The sequence below is a fragment of the Neolamprologus brichardi genome, chromosome 20, assembly GCF_056152115.1.
Source record: "Neolamprologus brichardi isolate AB-2024 chromosome 20, ASM5615211v1, whole genome shotgun sequence".
In the NCBI taxonomy this organism is placed as follows: Eukaryota; Metazoa; Chordata; class Actinopteri; order Cichliformes; family Cichlidae; genus Neolamprologus; species Neolamprologus brichardi.
Window position 1 is genome coordinate 25,633,904 of NC_142123.1, and position 26,178 is coordinate 25,660,081.

Consider the following 26,178-nt stretch of genomic DNA (forward strand, 5'->3'; position numbering starts at 1 on the left):
ATTGCTTTGATATCAGAGAAAACAAGGGGAGGCGAGTTCTAAGTGTCATCCCCCCCCCCCCCGCGATTTCTCAGTCGACTTGTGGATGTTTATTTGCGATGCACATAGCAGTGCAGAAGTGATCGTTTCCTCAGGAAGTGTGAGGTGCACTGAATCTAAAATATCATTTTTGGGGGGCTTTGTGTTCATGTTTTACTGAGTGGCAAGGATGCACTCGCATGAGTAACAGGAACACTGACTTTAATGAAACTTCAGCACATATCAATAGATGGCTTCATATGTACAGTATTACCATTTGAATCATCCAACACAAATAAGGCATTTCAAGTTTTGGAAATGGTTTAACTGGTTTCACATGTTTTGGTGAATCAACAGGTTTTAGGGTAGCGGACATGTCACCAAATTTAATTGGTAAAGCAATTTAAGAGGTTATCAAAGGCATACACGTACCACACAAACAAATGGCAAAATGTATCAAGACACACAAGCAGTATTTGTAAAACATCTTCCTCATAATCCATTTGTTTCATCCTAACATATTATTCGTGAACTCATCAGACTTTGGCTCTTTTGTGGGTTAGAAGGGGGGAAGGTTCACCACCACCATAAATAGTTCATGTACACATTGAAGGACAAACAAATTATGTACAATGTTTTTCCTCTAATATTAAAAGGAGTAAAGAAAATCCTGAGGGCTGTCAGCTTCTGCACTTGCTCATCCCATGTCCTTTGATATATTCCTCTCCTGTTTGGTGCTTCGTAGTACACATCTGTCTTACTGATGTCTACGGAGGGACGTCAGATTCTCTCCAGATATTAATCCAAATGCACAGACAGTCTCGTTCTGTCTCAGAGTTGGAAAAAAAATGGGGAAAATGTATTCATTACAAGGTTATGATGAAGTTTCCTGCAGGCGGCTTTGAGCAGGAGCCTTGAGCAGAATGTGTTTTATGTATTCTACATCTTTTTACACTTTAATTTGAGAAGTGTCTGCATTTCTTCAAGCAACAATAGGTTCATTGTCTCTTGCGTTAATTGGTCCTACGACAGCGCTGAAATGAGAAAGAAAGACACATTTAGAGGACTGTATGCTAAGAGTTAATCGCACAGAAGAGAGCATAAAGTCTGTGTTTTGCTCTTTGCTCAGTTCAGAAGTTGGAACAGTTGGGAGAAATTAATTAGTAATCCAGTTTTCCAGTAAGCTGACCTGCAAATTATCCTCTGCACCTGAGGTCTTCACTTGCATCCCTTCCGCAAAATGCTAATATGTTGATGTTGTGTATGGCTGAGTGTTCTGACAAGAAAAAATAAGGAAGAAATTAAGAGGTTAGACTCAGTTGTTAACAAGTCGATTTGCAGTGAAAACGAATCCTGCAAAGTTCACTGTTTTGCTGATGCCACAGACCGAGTCACTGAATGCTACACTTTTCTTCCACATTTCTGCTATAATATCACGAATCCTGCGGTCAAGAGAGGTTATCTTACCCTTGTGGTTTTGATCTTGTTCCCCGCATAACACATCCAGCCTGAGTTGTCAGGGAGCGTCTTACATTCCTCCCCCTCCAGGCAAGGCTCCATCTCACACCACCACTTCCCAATTACTATGGATGCTACAGGCAACAAAGACAAGAGAAATAACATAGTAGGCAAGTAAAAAGCCCCAAACTGAAAAAGCCTGAAAGCACAGCTTTGGTGGTTAGGAGATTTAAGGTCAAGTTATCTATATGTTCTATAATTCTAATTATCTATATGTTACGTCAAAGCTATCGGTAAGTAATGTGGCTGTTTTTGATAGCTCTATATGCTTTGGACAACCCATTTTGGTGAAAAACTATTGCTTTACATTGTATATCCTTTAAAATGTGGCCTCTTTATTAGATGCAGTTATACATTAATACAGAGGCTGGAACTCAGGCTTTTCATTGAGTGTAGGGATTGGTAGGTGTGACTGGGACTTGACTTTAATGCACACCATATCCCTGCCATCAGAAGAGAAAATTGCCTTAAATACAGGGTAAGTAGACAGTAAATGGTTTGCAATGTGTGACAGAGGAAAAGAATGTGTCAGAGCTGACATGGAGAGCACTCAAATATCCCTCAGTCTGCTCAGATATTGCAGTAATATTTGCAAAAAGGATTTAAGATAAAAGCTGCAGGTGAGAGGTTTCCTAAAGCCAATATGTGTTTTAGTTGTGTCAGACCCCGACACCAAATTCATTTCTTACAAAGCATTGAGCTTGTGTAGGAGACATTTGTCAAAGCATGTGTAAAACCTTCATGAAATATCCACAAGGTGCATATTTAATCAACGCCTATTTTGTCTGTGTCTCTTTGCCTTATTCTATTTTTTATTTCTGCACTCTTCCCTGAGGTGCGCTACATTTGGCAGATGTATTTGACTGTCTTGTGTCGGAGTAAAGCTTACCCCTGCAGAAACCTTCTGCTGTCTGTCAGCAACACTATTTGTATGTGGCATTATCACAGGTAATGTTAATCTTATTTGGGACAAAGCATTGCACGGGTGACTTCAGCCTTTTGAGAGATTTGCACAAATCTCTGTATCTTTATAAAACATATTTTGTATGTAAAACAGAACATGCTTGGTAGAATTAGCGGTAGGGGGAAGCATCCTATTCTTGCAAAGCAGTCACACACAGAATAAATACCATGCAATCATAGGACAGAATTAGTAAAGCTGATATTGTAGATTAACCTGATATTCTTTCTTCTTCTTTGGTTATAAAAATACTCACCGTCAACACATGAAGGCCTGTTTCTAGTGGTTCCAGCTACCTTCCCTGGCAGACAGGAACACTTGACCGTCTGTGACCGCTCCTCAATACGATTCTTATTACAGCATCTGTGAGCAGCAATTACCTCACATGTGCCCCCTTCTGATAAGAAAGAAAGAAAAAAAAGGGCTATATTTAGCCATTAAGTTGAGCTGCATTTGCTTTCTAAACACTTAACTCATTTGTGGACATTTGTGGATTCACTGCTGGAAAGTTACTAATTTAGTTGAGCTCCGTGTTAACAATTATGAGGTTACTTGAGTAGTTTACACTAATCTTGCTGTTTGGAAGGAAATATTTCTGCTCACCTACATTTAACTGGTGATTGTCGCTTGATTAATCAAAGAGACAATTATTAGGTTTTTAATCAACAGCTGTGTTTTCTAGCATGAAGTATTTTGGGGAGCAGTTTCTCCTGTGAAAGCAGACCCATTTTAAACCCAATGAAGGTCATTTTAAACATAGTTATTGACAAAACAGGTTTTCTAAAGATGCTATTTAGCTTTCTGAATGGAATAGCTTTTTCCCAAATATTACGATATTAATAATATCAGATTCACAGTGAATTTATTACATCTTTAGTTATGCTTTAGATAGTACATATAACCACATATGATGAGCTTATAAAATGCTTTGGATTGGCCAAGCTTGCTTCCACATGACTCTTTATTAAAAGAGCGGTGTCTGGGTCGGACCCCTTGTTATCTTTCAGATAACTATGATTTTAGCTTAGATATATAAAATGCTCGTCTATCTATCTATCTATCTATCTATCTATCTATCTATCTATCTATCTATCTATCTATCTATCTATCTATCTATCTATCTATCTATCTATCTATCTATCTGTTCTGTGTCATAATTGAGCCCCCTTATTTTCCCTATAACTGTGGTAACATTGTAGTATTGGCACTTTTTGTTGAGCAAAATATCTGAACAGGGCTTCCAACAACAACTGTCATATTTATGTTTCTGCTCATGATTTTGAATGCTTTAAAAATGTCCCTTAAGGTACTTAAAAATGATGTATCTTGTGTTTGATCTACAATGTCCATATTCATGAATTGTTTGTTTTAATGCAGCAAAATAACAATAAAACATCACAGAAGTTTGCCGTAAACCAGAATAATCATTCCTGTGCTTTACAGTCTTTGAACAAGCGAAGCCCCTGCAGCTTGGCGAATGTGAAATGACGATGAAGAGATGTGTGAGAGCGGGCAGAAAAAAGACACTATTAGCAGGAGGAGAGGCCTGCTTCAGGGTTATCATGAATATGAACACTGCATCCACCATGCAATTATCGCCAAACTACTGGCTTTGCCCTAAGGGATGTTAGAACTGGACGAAACGGACATGACCCACCTCGGCCTCTGGCCTCTCCCACCCACTGCGCTCAGACTCTCCAACATATGAGAGCTGTGCAGCAAAGGACCATCTGACAATTACACCCGTCAACATGACACAAGATCAAGGAGGTTGCAGAGAGAAAGAGCAGTGAGAGGGGAAAAGTATCTGGTACACTGCCAGCAAAGTGATTTGAAGTAATGTTTGACAATGAGCTGTGGGTTTGTGAAATGTGTCATGGCTAGATTTGCATATGTTGCTTCACTGCATTTGAATATTTTGGTTAGTGTGGTCCTCTTGATTCCTAGTAGTTTCTTCGAAGCCTTGGACACCATCTTAGCAGAAAACCTGATGTTGTTTGGTCATCGGACAAATCACTGCAATGAAACTAATGAAACTAACCATAAAGTAATCAAAAAAGATGGGGTTGTGTTAGTTGTGAGATGATTCAAAGACCTTTCTTTCACCTTTCTTTGAAACTTTTGCTATTGCATATAATCAGTGATTGCATATTTACTAAGTTGTAGTTAAAAAAAAACAGCATACAATTAAGTAATACTCAACCAACTGTTTCATTTGTTTATCAAGAGAAAATAACAAATATTTGCTTGTTCTAGGCTCAACGTGCAAGAAATGGTACACTGAACTGGTGAAGGGATATCTTTTCTCACTAATTAAAGCAAACAATGAGGACATGGTTCATTCTACAGTTTGACTACCATCTGACTGTTGTTGCATGCCATAAACCCTTCTTTCTTCTGGCATTTCCTGTCTATATTTCCTGTCTTCCTCTCATGCAGTCATAAAGGGAACAAAATGCTAAGAAATATATCTACCTGGGTACTTTTTTAAGAGTAAAATAAATCTGTGTAATAAATATGGTTACCACTCTACTCACAGTACAGCAAAGCACTACCTATTGTCAGCACGTGTGCACATTCTCAATCTATTGATCACTATTGCACTCTAACTTTAAAATTCCTTTTCCTATATTTAATTGCATTATAATACCTTAAAACGCCAAATCGGGGCGACATGGTGCTCACACTGAGCTCTGAAACTGAAATATGAAGAGGTCGCATGATAATTTTGGATCACTTCTAAATAAAGGAAGAAAAAATGTGATTGTAGGGATTCAGTTTTTAAGTGGAAACCAAATTCATTCATAAGGCAGCTTAAATTTAAAAAAAAAAAGGAATAAGATAAATCTTGTGAGTCATCATCTAAGTTCCGGGGGGATTAACCAACACGGACCCAGGTGACCTACTGGGTAAAAGTAGATCACTGAACTTCTCACTGTGATTCTCTAATTTTCACCTCATTGCATTAAGAGTCATCATTATCTTTTCTAAGTGTGTAAAGCTTCAAAAAGTCAGATTGGTATAAACTTAATTGAAATTGATTCAGGATTCAGTATTTCTCCCGGGTTGATATTCAGCATAATTACAATCCTTGGTTGTGAATCTGCTCTTGCGGTAGCAGAAGCTAGTTCTGTTTATTAATAAACAGAACTAGCTTCCGATTAAGGGACAAAATGAATAGTCAAATTTCAGACCATGGGAAGGATAGAATTAAAAAAGTTTGTCATTTTCTCGCTTCTTGCCAAGTCTGTTGAGCTTCTTTGGGTTATCATAACTCCAGGTTGTATATTTCAGAAAACATAAACAGCCTTTGGTTTAACTGAAAAATATCCAAATTCTGTAGCCAGTCTGAGCGAATATTGCCTGCTGCCTGATGCACTCAACAAAAGGGCATGTCTGCACAACGTTAATCGTGATGTACCAGTGGAAGCAGTGGGGCATCATTTGAAAACAACAGCCCACAGGGGTTTGTTCTTCTTAATGCATCTCCTTAATTGCATAAGACAGCCCCAGATTTCTTCTTTGATCTATTAAAAACACTATTCAACAGAATTAACTTGCATTGCTTGTTGCTACCAAGCACAGCAAAGAATAAGGATACTCTATTTTTGGAAATCATCACCTCCGAAGAATACATTAAAATCGAATAAAAATGCAAATCAGTGTGGTATTTCCAGCTGGCAGGTGTACTGGGTACCTTTAAACAAAAGCTAAGCTTACACTGATGAACGCTCTTCAAGTTCACCCGTGGTTTCAGCCTGCAAGTACAACACGCTGCATGCTCCAAGACCCCATCATTGCATGATAAATATTGCAGAAGGAAACGAAGGATAACATGGCTGGATATGAATGCTCTCTTCAGGTAAGGGCTGGAGTCATGCAAGGGTATAATTGTTTTCTGTATTTCCATTTCTCCTATTATCAGTCTTCCAAATGACAAATGGCTTTTGACAGTGTGTGCGTCTGCCAGTGTGTGTGCGTGCTCATGGTTGTATTGCCTCTACAAAAACATTTTGATTGACAGGGAACAAGGGTCACACAGAAATTGTCATTCATCAGGTCAGAGGTCACAAAGAAAAAGGGTCTCAACTGGAGCTGCCCTGATTTTGCTGCCATGCTCCCTGCTCCTGCCTCTTCATTACTCTGGGCCAGAAAACCTGTATAACCTGCACTCAACAGGGCACAACTCATTTTCAGGCTCGGAAGAGCTGGGGAAAAAATAATTCTGCTATATTGTGGTAAGATTTCTCTAGTGTTGCCTGGGAAGATCTGTTCCTGGTGTTGTTTGGTTTCTTATGGTGATTTATTGCATATGCTGACCTTTGTTGATCTGTTATGAGAAATAAATCCTTGGAACAATGAACATGCTTTTGATTGTGTTTGACATTTTCTAATTCTACAGTTACAGATACAATGTAAATGATTAACGATGAACAGGACATCAATGATACTGAAGTATTTACCAAATTAAGCATTGAAATTTAAAAAAAAACAACATACGGAATCACACCAATTTTCTAGTTTGTCTAATTTGATCCTATATTTGCCAGAAATCAATTTACATCTTTCATTAGCTGCTGTATGCCTAAAAAATGAGAGCGCTGCTAAGCTTTAGAGTACTTTAGATCAGAGCTGTTTTATCAGCAGAAATAACTTTTAAATTCTTCTCAGCTATTTTTTTTTTAAATTTCATATTAAAAGTACTAGTCATACTGTACAACTTTGTGCCTTCAGTGCAGCTAAAGGACCTGTCTTCTGTTGTCTTACTGCTTTATTGGTTGTGTTTGTGTTACACTTTTATCAGTCTATTACTTGATATTCAAAGCACTTTTAGAGCTTCTTCCCTATGACTTTATACATTTCCACATTTAGTTTAACATCTACAAGCCATAAAATATGATCAAAGGGTCCAGGAGAGCTACAAATGGATCTAATGGCGAGATCATTACCTTAAGTACTATACAGAAATGCTTGTAGAAAAATAACTGAATTGTAGATGCAGTGTTGGAAGAAATATTTATGTATTTTTCACCCCAAAAGCAACATACTGGTTTCCAAGGTCAAAAATGAATAGCATACCCTATAGCCAGCAATAAAATACAATAGGTCTATCTGATGTGTTCTTATAATATCCTCATATGCAGCAGAAGTAAAATATTATCAACACTTTCCTGTCTCACACAACTTTAGAGCTTCTCAACGTCAGAAAAATGATACCAAAAACTCCTAAAAGAGGAGAAAGCAGAAAAGGTTGAGGACGATTCGTTCTGGACTCATCTGAACTCCATGATTTTTGAAGCATCTTAAGCTTGTTTTATGTCTGCAAATCAAGATGTAGCAGCGTGTTGATAGCTAATATAAAATCAATTCAATACTGATTTTGTGAAACTCAAAAAGCAGAAAACAAAACATTTTTCTAGCACTCTAAACAACTCCTCACAGAGGGTTCTGTGCAGAACAAGTTTACCACATGGAAAATTGTCAAAACACTTAAACGTAATGCTATTATCTACACAAATGACAACACCTGGGATCCGCAGCGTCTCATCTGCTCAATGGACAGCAAGTGTCGTTCAGTCAATGCTCTCCGGCGCAATGAGTCACGCTGGAAGCCAACAACACTGCATCGAAATTCGATGAGTTATGGACAGCAAGCCTGGTTGAAGGCAAATGCTGTCAAATCATGCGTGACATGAACGCGTAGCACCAATTCTGAATTTCTGTGGATCTGCGGTCCTGCCTGCCTAATGAATGTGAGCAGGGTTCATGTGGGACCAGTAAATGGTTCTTCAGACGTGATGAAACAGCTATTGCGCAGAGGAAAATGGTCAGTTTATCTCAATAGAAATGTCACTACGCAATAAGTATGCAATGGCTCGCTGTCTACTGTAATGAGCCCAGACTGTGGGGTTGTCTCTGGAGACACTGATAGCAAGTATACCCTCTGAATGACAACACTCCTCTGCCATCTGTTTGAGGCATTCAGAACTGTGTATACATGAAAAATGTTATATGTGTAATTCATATAGGGAGTCTGAACACCACGATTTAATGAACAGTGAATATAACCGAAAGGAAAGCACTGAAAGTAGTCACTGTTACACTCCATATACAAACCAAATGGAAAGCCTAAGGGACTCAATTTAGCAGATAACCAGTTTCTCTCCTGGGCTTTGGATTCCATTGACTGGCAGCCGGTGGCACTCTGTGTACACCCTGTTCTGAATGTGTATGCTTGCACAGTGCACGAGTGCCATGTGACAATATATCTTGATAACTGTGTGACATCTGAATAACTCCAAACAAGCTCAGAGCTGAGTCCATGTCACATGGAAGTCCCTGGAAAGTCCATAGTTCCTGTGGTTAATTATTTTGTAGCTCCAAAGTCATTTATCAGAGACAGCGGGCCCTGATTTCCCAACCACAGAAGTCCATGTTTTAGAGCACCATGCCTGTCACCTATTAATGGGAAATGCATCCAAGGTGACCCTTAATAGGCTTCACTTTCTCTGTGCATGCTCTCTGTAGACATCGAAGCCAGCAGGGTACAGCAGTTCTGTTGCTGACAGGAAATGGGAGCGCCAGATTAGAGAATGTCAAATTAATGCAGATGGAAGACAGTGAGAGGCACAAAACATGTGACTGCATGGTGTCAAATTGAGTGTCTATTTTTTTCCCTGCCTTCTGCAAAAACATCTGAAATCCCTGCAGTACTGTTGTTATTCTAGACATAAATGCTGGGGTGAAAGTGAGTGACATATTGCTCGATACACTCCGAGACAAATTTGTTTTGAGTCTGGAGAAAATGCAGAGGAGTTGTTGCAGTGTAAATGAGATTTCAAACGACGCTCGAGTAAATTTGAGAATTGGAAATGTTTTAAAGAATTAACAGAATTTGTCAACAGCTTTAGGTATTAATCAACGCATATTTAGGTTTATCTTTTTTTTTCTTCTTTAAAACACTTGCATGTTGTAAGTTTACAAACAAGTGTGCGCATGTGCTTGATAGAAAGGGGGTATCGACACTACCATTTTCTACTCTGAAAAGGCACTGTCCATGACAAATAAAAGTACAGATATTCATGAAATATGCCCGGTGGTTTTGACAGCATGTCACGCAAGAAGGCCGTTAGATTGGTCTTGTGCAGTGGGCCAAACATGGGTGATACTTTATTGAAATGCCAAATGAGTACTCACAGTGCAGAGCGTGCTTTTGTTTTAAGATGCATGAAAACTGCATGTAACAAAAGAAGCAGTGAGTAGTGGAGAATGGGTTTCTCATTTGCATCTGAGCCTCAAAGTCTGTCGTCTCGTGTTGTCACATACAAGACGGGACCGGGACACTGGCGACACCGTGTTCCTGATCAAGGATATTCCGTGCTATTTTGACTCTTCAGTGAGTTGGTCCCACACATGAAAAAGGCCAGTGGTTATGTGTTTTTTATGGTGTGGCATGTTGAGCATGACAGCAAAGTACAGCAATCACACAGCAGCTTTCATGTCCATTAAACACACATAAAACAGGCTATGCTGTTGTTGCACACGATTACTGCAGAGTTCTCGGAGAAGGAGCGCATAGCAAAGAATGCATTGTAAAAATTTGTCTTCTGTCAGTGTGATGTCATTCATTTTTAAATGTCAAGCTGTTCCTGTCCTTCTATCTAGCTTTTTTTTTTTTCTCTAACTCACAAATGTCCAGAACTGGTATTTCATATTTTTAGATCGCTTGCTCAGATGAAAGAGTTGCATTCAGCAAGAAGAAAAGGAAGGAGAGATAGAGCCAAAGCAGAGAGCCTTTAGAGAACGGCTGTTCGCCTCTGATGTGACTGCTGGCCCTCTCACTGCCAACCAGACAATCCACCCTGGGTGCCGATGTGGTAGCAGCATGTAAACTGTGTAACATGCGTAATGCAAAGATTAAATGACCTTTCCTGACTGTTCTCTCAAGAGACAGTGGCGATTATTATGTAGGAGTGCCGATAAGGGGAGAAATATGGCAGATGTTATCTGTGCTGGCAGCCCGTGCCAAAGGATCAACATTTTAAACACATCTTCCTGCCATTAAGGATGATATAGGACATTTGTTTTGTATATTGAAACATTTTAAATGCATGCATAACATGCTTTAAATTAGACATTGTAGATGTGTTCACTTCACTGACTGCCTCATAAAGTTCTTGTTAATTTGCTCGATACTGGACCAGACTTTAATGTAGACCCGTAAAAAGCACTGTCTTTTTATTGTAATTTAATTTCTTCTGGTGATGCATGACTTGAAATGTCTCATTTAGTCTCTCCGTCATGTTCTTTATATTTGACAAAAACATAATATCCCCACTTTCGTCCCCCATTTTCACACATGCATTATCCAGTCTCTGCAGGAAAGGTAATTGGATCTGTGGTGTAAATATGCCAGAAGACTTATGGCACACCAAGGAGATATTAGGAGCAGAAAAAAAAATAAAATAAAATCTGCATGAGAGCCTGATAAACCCAATATTAATTACTTTGCTTATTCCTAATACTACCCTCCCCCTTGGAACCAATTAGCAAGTTGAGATGCTTCTTTTCAGTTTAATGAGGTCTAAGTAATGATAATGAATTTCATATTCCTGCCAAGCATTTAAAATAGGCTACCACAAAGGCAATGCCATGTGAAATGATCTCTCAAGCATAATTCCCAGTCTGCAAGAAGTATTTCCTTCATTGAAAAAATCAAAAATGTGGAAATGAGGTCCCATTTTTAACACTACAAATACAGAGCATGAATTAATAGAAGTAATATTTCTTCTGCTGTTTGGGTACCACAGGGGTGTTAGTTAAAAGAGACTCTGAATCTGCAGTCCCAATTTTAGCGAGATTATTTTTTTTCAACTCGATCATAAAATCCCCAGCATCCAAATTTCACAGCAGCTGGCCAACAGTGAAGTGACAAAATCATCTAAGGAGCAAGACGAGCCTGAGGTCTGCCACACCTCAAAATCCTTTGCAAAGAGAGAAAAAAAAAAAGCAGGCTTTGTGACAAGGTCTACATCTCTACACACCCACAATGTGGCTAAGCTGGAAAACTAGTCACCAGGGTAGAATTTTACACTGGCAGGGAGTGCATTCGCCCAAGCAATCCTCAGCACACAAGAGACACGAAGGTCTGAACTTGCTGATATAATGTTTACAAACTCTGGGGGCAGGAGCTATCACTAATTCACTGGTAGGTTTTGATTCCTGGGGAAAAAGTTGAATTAAAGTGAACGGGTGCTCACACATGAACACTTGTGCAACCACTGACATCGGCAATTACAGTGAAGTGCCGTGATGGTGGGATCCTTTCCAATGTGAAGGCTTGTTTTGATTCACTGACATAGGAACAAAGGATAAAAAGGCTGAATTGATTTTTTCATGTCATTAATAATGAGGAATTTGAAGTGCTGTCACGGTGCCTGGCAAAACATTTACTGTAGTCTATTATCCTGTAACTCAGTGGGCTTACGGGCCTCTAAAAGGGGGCGACATTTTTGGCTAAAAACAACACGGAGCCCATCTATGTGGCTGCAAAGTGGTACTCGCTTTCCTCTTATCATCTTATTAAAATAATGGTTCCAGAGAATACAGGTTCACAGCCGCAAATTCAAAACCAAGATATGAAAAAGAAAACAAAGAGAAGCTAAACAACTAACAGGAAGCACAAAAATGAGCAAAACAACAACCAACATACACAAGAAGAGGCACAAAGTAAAAACCAAGATATAAATAGAATACAAAATGAAATGCAGTAATGTTATTTTTTCAGTTTGGGCGTCTTGCACTTGGGAGTTCTGGGGGCATGTTTGTGTCCAGGGTGCCACTAGCTCTTATCTATTCTGTGACTCTGGGGTATCCAGGGTTAGAGATAGCAGATAGTTATTCTTTTAGTTTCTTATTTAAATATCTAAAGCTGGAAAAAAGAGAAAAATGTCTAAAGCTAGTTGTTTTTGTTTCCAAGCAATTTAAATATTATTCATGTGAAGTTTATTATTCCCTCTAATAAATGCATTTCTTTATCTTTATAAGTCACCCAGCACCACAAAACAACTCCATTCAAACATTTGTAAAATCATGCTGTGGTCTAAAGCAGATGTACAATTTAGTGTAATAAAACTTTGATGCTAATTACTCCCAACATCATCATCATGCATTAATTAATGTGAAACTTTAATTGTATGCATAAACTCATTTAAGAAGCAACTAATTTATTTTCAGACACAGATAAACTGGCTCCATAACTTTCCCGAACCGTGTTTATTATTAGCAAAAACACTCATTCGGTTTGCTGTTTTCACACAACACAAAGGACGATGTCTGTAAAAGCCGAGTTTTGTTTTGGACTATTTCTGGATTAAAGCAAACTGAGCACTTTTATCAGGATTCGGGGGTTTCAGAGTCAACTATCCTTGAGCTATGTCAGCTGTCATAGCAACATATTTAGAAAACTGCTGCTAACTACAAACAAATCCGGGGTCTAACAATCTAGCTGATGACCCCAAGAGGATGCACTGCTTCTTATACCCAGCAGAGACAAATTTGTTTGAAACAATCCAATAATAATGTCATTCGGAGGCAAAACGTGTTCTGCTATTCTAAGCAGTTATTAAACAGTAGGCCTTCTAAGCAGCGCTAATGTCTTAGAGAAGCAATTGGCCATGGGCCACAGTTTGTGTGCGCAAAGTTCTAGCATAAATGTACTAATTTTAGGAGTAACAATCCATTCTGTTTGTTCCTCAGGAGCTTCTTTGGCTTAGTGCAAAAACTATTTACATGCAAGCTTTTAAGTAGGAGTTTAAGCCATAAGCATTTGGCATTTTGTTTCTTAGTGATGGATTGAACTGAATTGTTAGGTGAACTCTGTTTTACATCACTAAACACAGACTTTAGAGCAGTGGTTCCCAAAGTGGGGTGCACTCTGAAGGACAGAAGAATGCTATAAGGTGTATAGACTATATTATAGACGATGCATTTCTAATAGTTGTATTTTATGTTACTTTTTTAAACACATCAAAAATTCTCAGCTGCCTGTTGTCAGTTTGGAGGTGTGACCATAACACAGTAAAGGGGCTTCCTTGAGGAGACATGAGCCAGGGTACACACAGTCGAAGCACCTCTTTATTGAGAATCTGTTGATATGACTGGACGCTGCGTTTCATCGGATTTCTCTGATTAACTGCATCGTTGTAGGTAAACAGAGACAAACTACAGATGTATTTTGTATTGCAAGTCACAATTTACGTCTACAGACATGTTTTTTTTAAAGGAAAAAGAAAGCATAAACCACATTTATCATACATCTTTTCATTCTCAGCTGTTTTCCCATTTTAACCCGTCGTGATCAATCTTAGAATCAGGGAGTCTATAGCCTTCAAATGTTTAAATCAAATTTTAAAGGGTATACTTTGGCTTCAAGGATATTTACATAATGTCCACTTTGCTTAAAACATGCAGTATATGCTCCAATAGACTTTAGAGTGCCTTGAGGGTCTTGAGGTATGCAAGAGTGTGTTTTCTTGTTTTGGCTCGTTCTGGGTCACTGATATTATGAATTAAGGCAGACATAAGGATGAATAAGTTTACTTAGGTCACTTTTCTGTCACATGTAGTAGGGGATGATGGGAATGAAAGACTTTTACGTTGGGATGGAGGTTTTTAATGGCAGCAGATCTAAAAAAGCAAGACATTGCGGTAACCGCAGATGATGAGGATTATATTTATTCGTGTCTGATGATCAATGAGATATGACTTTGACAGTGCTACCTCTCAGATAATGAGGTTCACGGCAAAATAGCAGGCTGCTGCCAGCAATGTAATGACCTCAAGATGTGACAGATTTGCAATTACTGTTCTGACTCATGAATGAGTGCTATTAGGCTGTTACAGTGGCCTATTTGTAATAGGTTATGTACATAAACAAATATAATGCACAGTGTTAAAATACATCAATAAGTTCTTAAAATGTAGATGGCATGCAGAATGTTTTTTGTAAAGAAACTGAAAGACATTTTTAAAATAAGGTCATTATTCATTAGTATCATGTTCAGAAAAGTTCATTTAATTTCTACTTCAATTTGTTACAGTTCTCTAAAGGCCCGAAAGAGAAAATTTAACACTGCAGCCTTTATCAGGAGGATAAACTTTGTGAGCCATTAACACCTGTGTTATTAATACTTGGGAAAATTTGGCTTCGATAAGAAATAGCCGGTGAAGTCATGGGAGAGAAAGAGAGAGAGAGAGAGAGAGAAGCCTGGCAAATTAATTAAGCTGTGGGCCACAGAAATTCATTTTGCATATAAGCGTTGTGACCACAAACCATAGCCCTGCACAGAATTGGCAGAAAGACTTCAATTAAACATGCTGTTTAAACAAATATCCACAAGCTTAGAGGAGTACTCTCTTATGAATAATTCATAGGCTAAAAGAGGAAATAAATGGGAAATACTAGAATATGTAAAACTTATTTGTAGCTGTGAGCATACAGTAATAATTAGGCCACTGATTGTCCTCAGATTCATTTACTTAAGAATATATTTTTCTTTCAGGGCTAACCAAGGAAATTACATGAATACTTTCTAAAATATGATGGCTGAACAAGCTTTGCCTCAGCTTTCTGCAGAGCCATTAAAGCGGGAAATCTTTTTAGCAGGCGGTAGAAGAAGTTTCTGGTGTTTCACAGAGTGGCCGATGGTCTTTCAGTATAACAGTAACATGTGTAACAGCATCAGGACAAAGTGAGTTTGCCGAGCTCCAGATGTGGCGAAGCCTCGGGCTGAGGCTGCACGCCACTTCCCATTGGCACTGCAGCAGAGCAGCGATGACACTAGTGAGAGCGTGGTTGAGAGGAGGTCTAGGGGAGGGGAGGAGGAAGATGTATGTCAAAATAATGTGCCTCCAGGATGCCTTATATAAGGCTATTAAATTGTCAGTGTCTAAAACAGTGCATAGTGGATACAACCTTTGTTTGTGACAGCCGAAAATCCATTTTTCATGTTTGTTTCATTGTGAGCTTTGCCAGCGAGTGGTTTCTTTTGTTGAGGCACACAGAAAAAAGTCCTGATCCTCTAGTCCCCACTAAAGCTGCAGAATGGGAGACATGAGGGATTTATGTGGTATTTTCACTCTAGGAAAAAAAAAAGAGAAACTATAGTTTCACTCCATATATTAGAAGAGAAGATATTTAAGCTGCTTAACACTGAAATTTCATCGATGTTTGAAGGAGCCATCTTAAAGAGGAAGAAGGGTAACTTTGCAAGAGTGTAACATGTAGCATGCGTGACTTAAATATGAGCAGATTTTAACATGCGAGTGAGCTCCTTCTGCTTGTATCCCCAGTTCTGCTGCTTTGCATATCTTCTCTGTGTATGCATGTTCACTCACAGCCAAATGTTTTACAGTAACCACAAGATAAGAGATTATCTGCACGGCATTGAGATTCAGTGACCTTTCAGTTATGAACAGTTTGACCCTGCCGAGCCAAATGTTGGTGGGAGTAAGTTCACGAGAGAGCAAGGCCACCTCAGGCAGCCACTATCTACTGTTTGTTGTAGTTTTTGCTAACACCTCCACATGATGCACTGCATCACCAATGGCACTATTTCTTCCCCTGAATGTAGACTGCTGCTCAAAAAATTCAACACACCTTTGTTCCCTTTGAACTGAAGCATGTATTTTGATCCTTAACAAATATCACACAACATCTGAGGTGCAAAAGTGTAAATAGTCATACCTGCACAGGATTTTTTAAAATGTATTTTTAGCATCTTAGCTTACATTTTCAAATCATTGCCAAGTTATGGGGGTTATTTTTTTGTTTGGTTGTTTGTTTACCAGGTCAGAGTTTTAGACAGAAAAAACAGACAAAAAAGAATTGTCCATCTGTGATTCCTGTCGTTTCCTCTAGATATGTTCGGGGTCAAGAAATACACAACCCCAAATAAAAAGCAACATCTCTGACCAGGCCTTTACGGATGCAAGACAAACACAATCTGTTCTCTTTTGTGCACTGTTCACGCTCTTTGCACCAAATAAATACAGCACCTCATGAATCATACCGCAGAGAGCAACCCTGCCTGTACCAGGAAGGCGGAGAATAGCCCTAAGCATATCTGAGAGAGTGGCAGGCAGCAATCTGTAAGTAGAGCTGTAGGGTGGAAAGCAGGCCACCTTGTTCGATTCACTGAGCACACACAGGCACCTAGTCAAGGGTCATCTAGCTAATGGACTTCTGGACACACATTCTTTGCAATAAGCCTGCCAATATGTCAGTGGATGAACAGAACAGGTGCTTCCACAATATCAAAAAGAAATTATTATTGAAAACACATCTGGAGTGTGAGACACAGTGCTGATAATAAATCTCTCAGATGTCTGTTCACACAACAGCTTTTCATTTAAAGCCGATAATTCATCAACAGTTTCAATATGTTTAAGAGATATAAAGAGCAGGCCACAATTAGCTGATCCCAAAACCACTACACATGAATGATTTGATATACGTCCGGGTAGATCTAAATTTCTATTGGCAAGGACACAACTGATCTCTCACCCTCTGTAATCTTGATTTCCTCTGGTAATACCAGTCACCGTGAACTTGTGGCATTTTGCTGCCTTTAATGATTGGCCCAGTGGTCTGTAGCCAATGGCCTTCTTGCCACCAATTCATGACCCGTCAACCCCAATCCTCCCACCAATCCAACAGGCACACACCACAGCACAGAACAAATGTTCGAGTGTCAGAATCAATCCAGACAGGCATCCCATCCTCCTCTCATAAAACTGGCATCTCATTTGTGCGGAAGTGAGGTCTATGGAAAAATGGAATGACAGGACATTTACCCTGTTAGTAAGACGGGGACCTGAATGATTCAAATTGTTTCTTTTCTCCAAAAAAGGACCCGAACGCACAGTTGAAATATTAATTCAATTTCCTTTTGTTGATATGAGACTACCTTTTAGAAGATATCCCATTTGCCTGTGTTTTTCCCTCTTCTTTTATATATTTTTCTTCGTCTCCAATTCACATGCACACACCTGAGTGATGAAATGGAGGTGTTGGAACAGGAAGTCTTCTGACTCACAATATTGAGACTATTGAAAAGACTTCTTGCTGATATGCTTGAGGTGCACCAGCGCATAGAGGAAATAACAGACACTCAGGACCTGCACATTCATGCAGCTACTTCTCCCTTTGAAGTTCTGACAGCATTGAGCTTCCTCTTCTCTGTTGAATTCGGAGATCATAATTATTTACCATAACCAGGGCTCACGTCCGCCTGATGAAAACAAAAGTTCGACCGCAATGCTTCACTCATATTCCATTCAGTGCAATTTCACAGTCAACACAATCGCACAGATCAAATTGAGGGGGAGCAGTGTAGCATGAATATCAACCGTAATAGCTGAAGAAGGAAAAAGCAAAGGCATTCATTGTTTATCTGTGTGATCTTCAGTAGAAGTTCTCAAGCTATGTGGTGCAAATCTTAATGAAAGTCAGCCCCTGTGCAATCTGCCTGCTAAATAATTTGTTAATCACTAATATATTAATGAAATAAAGACTGAAATAAAGTGGGCTAATATTTTCTCTTAGGAATCTAATTAAGCACTTAAGCAGCCAAACCCAGCATATAGTAGCAGTGCTCAAGAGGCAATGGAAATAAAAGGAGATGATTCAGAATGTATTTTTGTTGACATTTCTATGCTGTATGTGTCATGTCAAATAAGAAAGAAAGCACAAAAAGACTCACCAATCATATGAATTGTGGTCCGCCCAGGCCTTGTCCCAGGATGCTGTTGGATGGTGTCGTAGAAAGTGGCCTGACACAGCTGGATGGCAGTCACACTGACCCAGAGGCACAGGCAGAGCAGCCAGGACATGACAGGACACATCTGCTGAGGACCAGTAGAGCTGGAATCAACCCATAATGCATTATGTCTCAACCTCTGACCTCACTCTCCCTCACCACCACTTCGGCCCCATCCCCTCTGCATGCACACGTCTGGAGTCTTGAGCAAAAATGAATACATTTCAATTTTCTTTTAAGCACTTTTGTCGGTAATTTGACCTTAACGCCCCTCAGTGGAGATTTTTAGTCATCAGAATTTATCATTAGCATGATTATATAAGTATGAGTTCTTCACCATTTCATCTTCCTACTTTGCCCTGTCTTGTCCCTGAGCCGCAACACTGCAAATGTGGAGTGATCCCTGGGGACTTTTTCCCATGCAGCAGAGATTTCCCCTGACAGGCTGACTCCCTTCAACTCCTGAGCTGTGCTCCTGCCTCAAAACCAAAATCAAACTTAAAGAAAGATAAGATTTTGCAAGCAGCTGGCTGCCGTGGCTTTTCTGTATCTGTCACAGTAATATGACAGTGACGTGGTGGTAATAGGAATCAAAAGGCTTGTAATGTCTCACCACGCTGTTTAGATAAGAAAAAAAAGGAAAATATAGAACAACTGGGAGGAATGCATCTGGTCATATCAAAATGGAAAATGAAAAAATATTTTTGGAAAAACATTTTTTCCCTGAAATTCATTCATATTAGGATTTATTTATTAGGTTTTACATTTTAATCTAATTTATATATTTCAATGACAAGCCCTAAAAAAACTTTTATCAAATCATAAGTAAGAAAACATCTCATTAGTAGTCCTGGGATGTCTTTTCTGTCTTTTTATTTATTGATATTGGTTTTGTAAATGTTAAATTGGAATAAAATAGATAATTAGCTAAACAGACAGTGCAATTTTAAGCAAAATCAGTATCATAAAATAAGGTCAAATGTATTTAGATTTTCTCAACGCTGTGTCAAAGAGTCCAGTTATTCTTTATGAATGCATATTTCGCAGTTTCCATTCTTTTTTTTCAAAGACTGATACAAAACCTGAACATCTTAACAACGACAGAAATTAGGTTTCACTCAGAGAAGAAAAAAAGATTACCTTACCTGAGCAACCCAAAAAATGAGTGTATAAATATCTCAACAGAATGGCATAAATCCATCCATAATTCTGCTCATGTTGATCCCATCCAATAACTGTGGATTTGGCTCAAGCAGGGAACTCCGCTGACTCTGTCTTCCTGCTCCACACTTTGATAGCAACAGTCCGGTGTTTCACGAATCACCGTCAAGCCAGAGTCAAGAAATAGATTTACAGCTCTTTCAATTCCACCTTTGAATTATCACTGCTTCCCCTTAAAGAGCTGCTCCCAGTGACACTGAATTCATTTGCCCCTTCGCATTTATAGGCACGTGCAGAGTGCTCCTTGATTAACTGTAGTGGAATCTCTTCTTTCCCCGTCTGCATCCTTCCAGTGAGAGGCAGCCTCTGAACAGCAGCGCTCGCTGAGTCCCTCCTCAGCGAACACTAAGAGACAAATGTTCACGTACAGCTTGGCTGAGTGTAAAGAGTGTATCACATGTCTTAAAGCCAGACTGCCTCTGGATTAGATGGCATAGTGGGATTCCATCTAAACAGATGCTTCTAACAAATGCAAATAAGGGAAACTGGTATCACTCATGTAGCTGTGACCACGGGATTAGCAATTATTTACATTTAGAATGCATTTATTTTTCATCCAAGGCAACAGTTCATTTTATTCTTTTCATTTTTAATTGAGTGTCTCAAATCTGTCTACATTAGGGTTTTAAAGACACGCTCGGTGTTTCTAGGTGATTCAAAATTAATCTAAAAATCCTGACCAGAAAGTCAGGATGTTATGTTACCAAGTAACAAAAGATTCGGGGGGAAATAAAACCAGTCCTCAGCATACCTTTATTTTGTTGTAGGGAGGTGTATAAAAGAAGATGAAGAACATGTTTCCACATGCTCAGAAGAAAAGAAAATTGAAATTGGGTTGTTTTGAGAAATAAAAATGTCCATTCATCTGAAGGCAATCTTCACCTACTGTTGGAGGGAGTTCTTCAGTACACCATTATGGAGACATAATGATGATCATCGGGGGGTGGGAGCTGTAATATGAAGTAAGTCAGTTCCCATCTGGATGAGCGGAAAACAGCTAGATCCTCCCTGTTTTCCACCACCTTTATTATATGGTGATCTCTACTTTTGAATTGTGTCTAGATGTGTTTGTTTTTTTTATCACTGGCATGCAGAACATGCCCAAGGCCTGCAGTTCACACTGCCATCTCTACGGCATGGAGACATCACATTTTATTTTGATGCTTGCTCAGGAAGACAGGGTGCATTCCCAGTTCAGGAAGGAGCGAAGAATACCCACAGTGAGAAAAACTGCAAGAAACTACTGGAGATGTTTGCACGTTACAACACAGCATTAATGTCTGTGGCTTTGGCAGAGTCAACTGTGTGGGGGTTTGGGACATATAGGAGAAAGCCAGGCAGCATAAATTGCTGAGTTGTTCAGAGCAGAACAATAGTTTCCAGAGATGAGGAAGTCATTAATAGTTTATAGAGGTTTTTGCATGATGACACTTTTTTTTAACAAAGGGCTGAACTTCATTCAAGTCACCTGCTTCACAGGGAGATTGTTGAGAAATATGTGAAATTCATGGAGCACAGTGGAGACTGTGTATCTCAAACACAGAACCCTGAAATCAATACTGCCATTGATCTTTATTCCTGTGACTCACACAGACAATTACCCAGAACCCAAAGCAAGACGGGGGCATATGGTCATAGTTAAATATTTGCAATTGGTGTGAGTGATACCGTCAGATTACTTTTTGATATGTGACCAAGTAGCATGAATAACTTAAAATGGGTTATTGAAAGTGACTTATTCAGTATAGTATCAGAGAAAAGGTGAAAAGATGCACCATTACGTCTGAGTACATCTGATTAATGTACCACTGAATCAACTGTTAAACATTTACTTCTCTCTGTGTCTTTTACAAAATGCTATATTAATTCTCTGAACTGACAGGCAATCACTGCATTCAGGAACGACACAAAAGTGGTACATGTGCAAAGGACACTCAAGTATCAAAAGCGTATTGCAACGTGAGACTGAACAATTATTCTGACATTGACCCGACTGAACCTGGTACTAATGCATCCCTGATGTCCAACTACTTTATGAATGGCTAATAAGGAATCTCTACACATGAAATAAATTTAGACACACATATACAAACATGGTCACGTGCACACACAAACAACAAAGCCACACAAACTATGCTGTCAGCAGACTGAAAGAGGTTAGAGCCTAGTGATGTGCAGTGAAGAGCTTGTTTGCAGCCCAGTCAGAAATAATAAATCTTAAACATAAGCTACATAAACAATTTTGGTATTTTGAATGTTGTGGTTTTGTTGTGCTTAAAGCCACCTACAGTATTATGAAAAAGTCTCAAACTGCTCCTTTAAATTTTTCTTTCAAGGAGCCAGACTTTTTTTTAAAAGCTATTTTAAGCGAGAGTTCTTTAGGCTCTCTAAAGGTCTTTCAAACATTGGGTGCTTTTCACTCTTTTTCAGTCTAGTCCTTGTATCTGACCTTTTTTTTTTTGTGTGTGTGAGGTGTCTACATATACAGTAACAGACAAATCAAATCTTTAGACACTGTGTGACTAGCAGACTGTTGCAAAAAAAACATAATTCACTCCCACTTCTTTAGCTGAAAAAGGTTTCAGTTTGTCCTTCTACTGTTTACTGCAGCCTCGTCTAAAATGGTCCCACTGAAAGAGTGACTGTGAAAAAATAATTCTTAAGGAATGAAAAAAGGGTGAAAAGACTGAGGAATGCCAAATTACACAGGGAATGTGCTGGGAATAAATAACAATAGGTCTTATAAAGTGATGAAGTCCCATGTTTCTTCTTCAGCCACCTTTTTCACTCACTCTGCATTTAATTATTAGTTATTATTAATCTATGGCTCTCTTCCACAACATGTCTTTGTCCTGTTGTGTCCTGGCAGATGGCCACCCTTCCTTGAGCCTGGTTCTACTGGAGGTTTCTTCCTGTTAAAAGAAGTTTTTCTTCCCACTGTCACACAAGTGCTTGCTCATAGGGGGTCATATGGTCGTTGGGGTTTTCTCTGTTTTCTTTGTATTTTTGTCGGGTCTATACCTTACAATAAAAAGCACCTAGAGGGAACAGTTGTTGTAATTTGGCGCTATTTGAATTGAATTGAATTGAATTGAATTGAATTGAATTGAATTGAATTGAATTGAAAAACACACAATGGAACACTTTGAGTCATGGATTGGCTTCCCCAGGACCGCAGACTCACATTGGTGAAGGAATGTGGGATTACCTAAGAAAGTTCAGACTGTGTTGAAGAATAAAGGTGGTGATATCAAATGCTGACTTTCTTTTTTTTTTTTTTTTTTTTTTTTTGCCTGTCCCGTTTGGCTCTTTTGCCATCAGAATTATTGTCTAAAGGCGAAGAAAGATGCCCAACGGATTTTCTTTACCAAATTGACCATCCCAGCTTTGCCGTAATGGTCCATTTGATTCACCTTTTATTCTTTATTTTATTTTCACTTGCTGAATACGGGACAGACTTGACTGGGGGAAAGAAAAGGGAGAAAGAAAGAGGGAAAGAAAAACAGTTGAGAAGAGGGACGGGGGAGAAGGGCAAAAAACAAAAAACAGAATAAGCAAAAAAAAAAAAAAAAAAAAATACATGTATCGATCACCTGGATCACCTGTTGAGAAAGAAAAAAGAAAACAAGCAGAAGAAAACGAGAGTAATACTATAAACAACATCACAATGATATATGGGAATATGACAGTAAATACTAAATATTAAACATTATTGTGCAGCACGTAAGATCGACAGCACAGTGTGCATTGAGGTAGGAGCCAAAAAGGGTGTAGTTTGTGTGTGTGATCACCCGTGTGTACACCTGTGAGCATGGACGCGCTTGTTTTCTTAAAAGGTTCCCTCATGTAATGATCTGCTAGAGGGTGTGGGGGGCCACTGCCCCGTCCTCCAGGGCATGAAGCAGGTATGGAGGAGATCAAAACTCCAGACATCCAGATGCTGACTTTCAAGCTTGTTAGAACAGGGCAGACTCTGTTTTTTGCCTTATACCCTCTTATTTCTTTCTGTGTTTGCACATGTTTCAATAAATGATTACACTCATTTCCTATTTTCCCAGCAAAATATGAAGAATTTAGGGGTGACTTGAGACTTTTGCATAGTGCTATAGGTGAACTCAAATATCACACCAGGGAAAATAAGTTGGAGAAAGTTAAGAAATGAATTTCCTTCCTCATGTTCTGTAATTTGTTATTGCAAACGTAGGCCATAAAAAAGGAAACAACATGTTGTCTCTCAAGAGTTTCTATACAGCCTGTGTCATCACTTTATCTTTCCTCAGCTGAAAGTCCACTAGCTCCCACTTTAAAACACCAAATCCTTCAAAACAAACAAGTATATACTTTCATTTTTCAATTTTTTTGGACACAGCTAGGCACTGTAGTTTTGACATTTTGACACTCACACAAACAGTAGTAGCAAGTGTGTATGCCAGGGGATTAATTAATACCTGCACTACAGAGGCAGGGTGTTATTTATATACAGTCACTTCAAAATAATTTACAGTTCTTTTCATGGATGCATTCAATTCAGTTGTGTTGCTCACCTTTTAAAAGGTTTTGAGCAGCAGTGAAACTCACATCAAATGAATGCACTCTGTCAGATATCAGATATTGTTTTGTTCTTTACCGGAGATTTTTTTTACAATAAGTAATATATAGAGTATCAGTAGGAAAATGACTGTGTAGATAAATATAGTGCACATCAATCGCATGCTCATTTAGTTTGACATTTGCTGAGGTTAATATATTTATGCTCTGAGAAATGAAAACAAACAGCACAAGAGAAATTTACTAAACTCTCTAATTATTGTGCACATGTTGGGTTTTTCCCCTCCTTTCTTAGTTTGCTCACAGCTGAACAACAAAAAACAAAAAAAACAAAACAAACTTTGTTGTGAATTGAGAAAAAAAATCCCCTGAATCTATATCTATCATGTTTGCAGTGCAACAAGCCAATCAAACATACTTTTTTTCTGACCGGCAGACCACCAGTATCTGTCTGAAGAAGGTTCATGCACTGCTGATTCAATGGACTCTTTCCTGAATGGTTCTGACGGCTGCTCTCTGAAAAGCAAGGATGATTTTTGTGAGAATGGCCACAAGAGTTGTCTCCTAAATCTAAAATGGTGGGTACAGATACATGCAGGAGGTACACAGCCCTGAGCTCCCAAGAGCTGTTGGCTCGAATGTTACGTAGAGGGTGACAAGGTTTTTAGGGGCACGTCGTGTTTGTTCTTATATTTGCCAAATGGCATGCATGAAGTCAAATATTTTACAAATAATGGCAGCAATATAGATCTAGTAATGTCAGATTTCTCTTCCGAATAGCAAGCCTACAAGATAAGGTGTTGGCTGTTACTTTGTCCAGAGGGTGACTAGGCAGAGTAAAAATGTCAATAAATCATTGAATTTTGCTCAGGGTGGGAACGCTTGAGAAAAAAAAACACATAGCAGTTTTGTACTTAGCTTCGCCCTCAGCTGTGTCTACTCTTTCAATGTTTCCTATTATGTCACCTTTAAAAAAAATGACATTTTAAGATGATATTACTGCTGATTACAATGACACCATTCCCCCGAGGCTGATTTCTATCAGACACAGAGAACATGTCATACTGTAGATCATTTTATGCATCACACAATGCCTTTTGAACAATAGTGTGTGTGGGTGTGTGTTTTGGAGGGGGAGTTTGGTAGATAAAAGTCATATACTTCTACCGGCATTCCTGCTATAATATCACACACACAAATAAATAAATAAATAAATCACACGCACCTTCCATACACAGTGTGTTTAGTCCCATGGCTCTGACACAAGAAAGACAAGTGGTGTGCAAACAGTTTCAAAGATTCAATAATAGAAGAAGATAATATCTTGCTGTTGGTTTAACAACTCAAATTTCTTTTCCCTGAGATCTATAAATCACTGCCAGCAAACAACTTACATTTAAATAGTGGGGAATGCCTTTCGAGTGATTCATTTGCATTTCCATTGAATGTTTTTGTTTTCTCAAGCATTCTCCTGCTCCTTTCTGGAAAGGTCAATGGGAAACAGTTGGTGTCTATTTTATCTGCCTGAGCCAACTCTCAAGTTCAGCCAAGTAAGAAATAAGATTATCTTTATAGAAGGCAGTGTGAGAAGCTGGCCTTTGAATCCTATTCAGTAGAGTATTAATGTCTTAGTGGGCAGAATCAGCCAAAACTGCTATTAAAATAACTGAAGTCTTGAGCCGGATGTTTTTCAATTCGCCGAGCTCCTCATGTTTAATGGAAATTGAGTGTCTCACCTTTTTCATCAGTTGATCTTAACATTTAATAGATTCTTTTAAGGATATCAATCTTTTCCATTATATCTTTGTCGTGGATAAGACAGAGGCACATTTCTCTCAGGCGAAACAACTCATTAACTTCCCAGACACAAACCTTTCTACACCTGAAGTGTGCGATATGAAAAAATGAAGGTGAAAAGCAGAATAAAAAGCTAACACAGTGCACACCTTGCTCTTTTATTTTTTATTTTTTAAAGCCTTCATGCAAATGGCTTTTTCCTCCATTATTTCCGAAGTCCGACTGACATTTACTGAGTGCTACTTGCTCTGTTATTTGATCCCACCATTGAGTCAAATGTCACTGCATGCACAT

General features: G+C 38.8%; 1 protein-coding gene across 2 annotated transcripts; it reads right to left on the minus strand.

The window, feature by feature from the left end:
* Positions 1 to 223: 223 nt before the first annotated feature.
* On the minus strand, positions 224 to 19,873 carry LOC102785502 (chemokine-like protein TAFA-1). 2 transcript variants are annotated; one of them, XM_006794211.3, is made up of 6 exons: positions 19,464 to 19,873; positions 18,262 to 18,403; positions 2,754 to 2,894; positions 1,486 to 1,610; positions 1,208 to 1,294; positions 224 to 1,052 (listed from the first exon to the last, which is right to left on the minus strand). In XM_006794211.3, the coding sequence occupies exons 2-5, from the start codon at positions 18,401 to 18,403 to the stop codon at positions 1,262 to 1,264; spliced, it is 441 nt and encodes a 146-aa protein (XP_006794274.1). In that variant the 5' UTR covers positions 19,464 to 19,873; the 3' UTR covers positions 224 to 1,052; positions 1,208 to 1,261. The 2 variants fall into 2 exon arrangements, with proteins under 2 accessions (XP_006794274.1, XP_006794273.1); XM_006794210.3 differs by having other exon boundaries at positions 18,262 to 18,422.
* Positions 19,874 to 26,178: the final 6,305 nt, after the last annotated feature.

Excerpts from the sequence above, each read along its gene's own strand:
- LOC102785502 (XM_006794210.3), bottom strand. The coding sequence starts at position 19,519 with ATGGATTTATGCCATTCTGTTGAGATATTTATACACTCATTTTTTGGG. Across the intron at positions 2,895-18,261 it reads GACCACAATTCATATGATTG|AAGGGGGCACATGTGAGGTA; the intron begins GTGAGTCTTTTT and ends CTTTCTTATCAG. Across the intron at positions 1,611-2,753 it reads CAGGCCTTCATGTGTTGACG|CATCCATAGTAATTGGGAAG; the intron begins GTGAGTATTTTT and ends TGTTGCCTGTAG.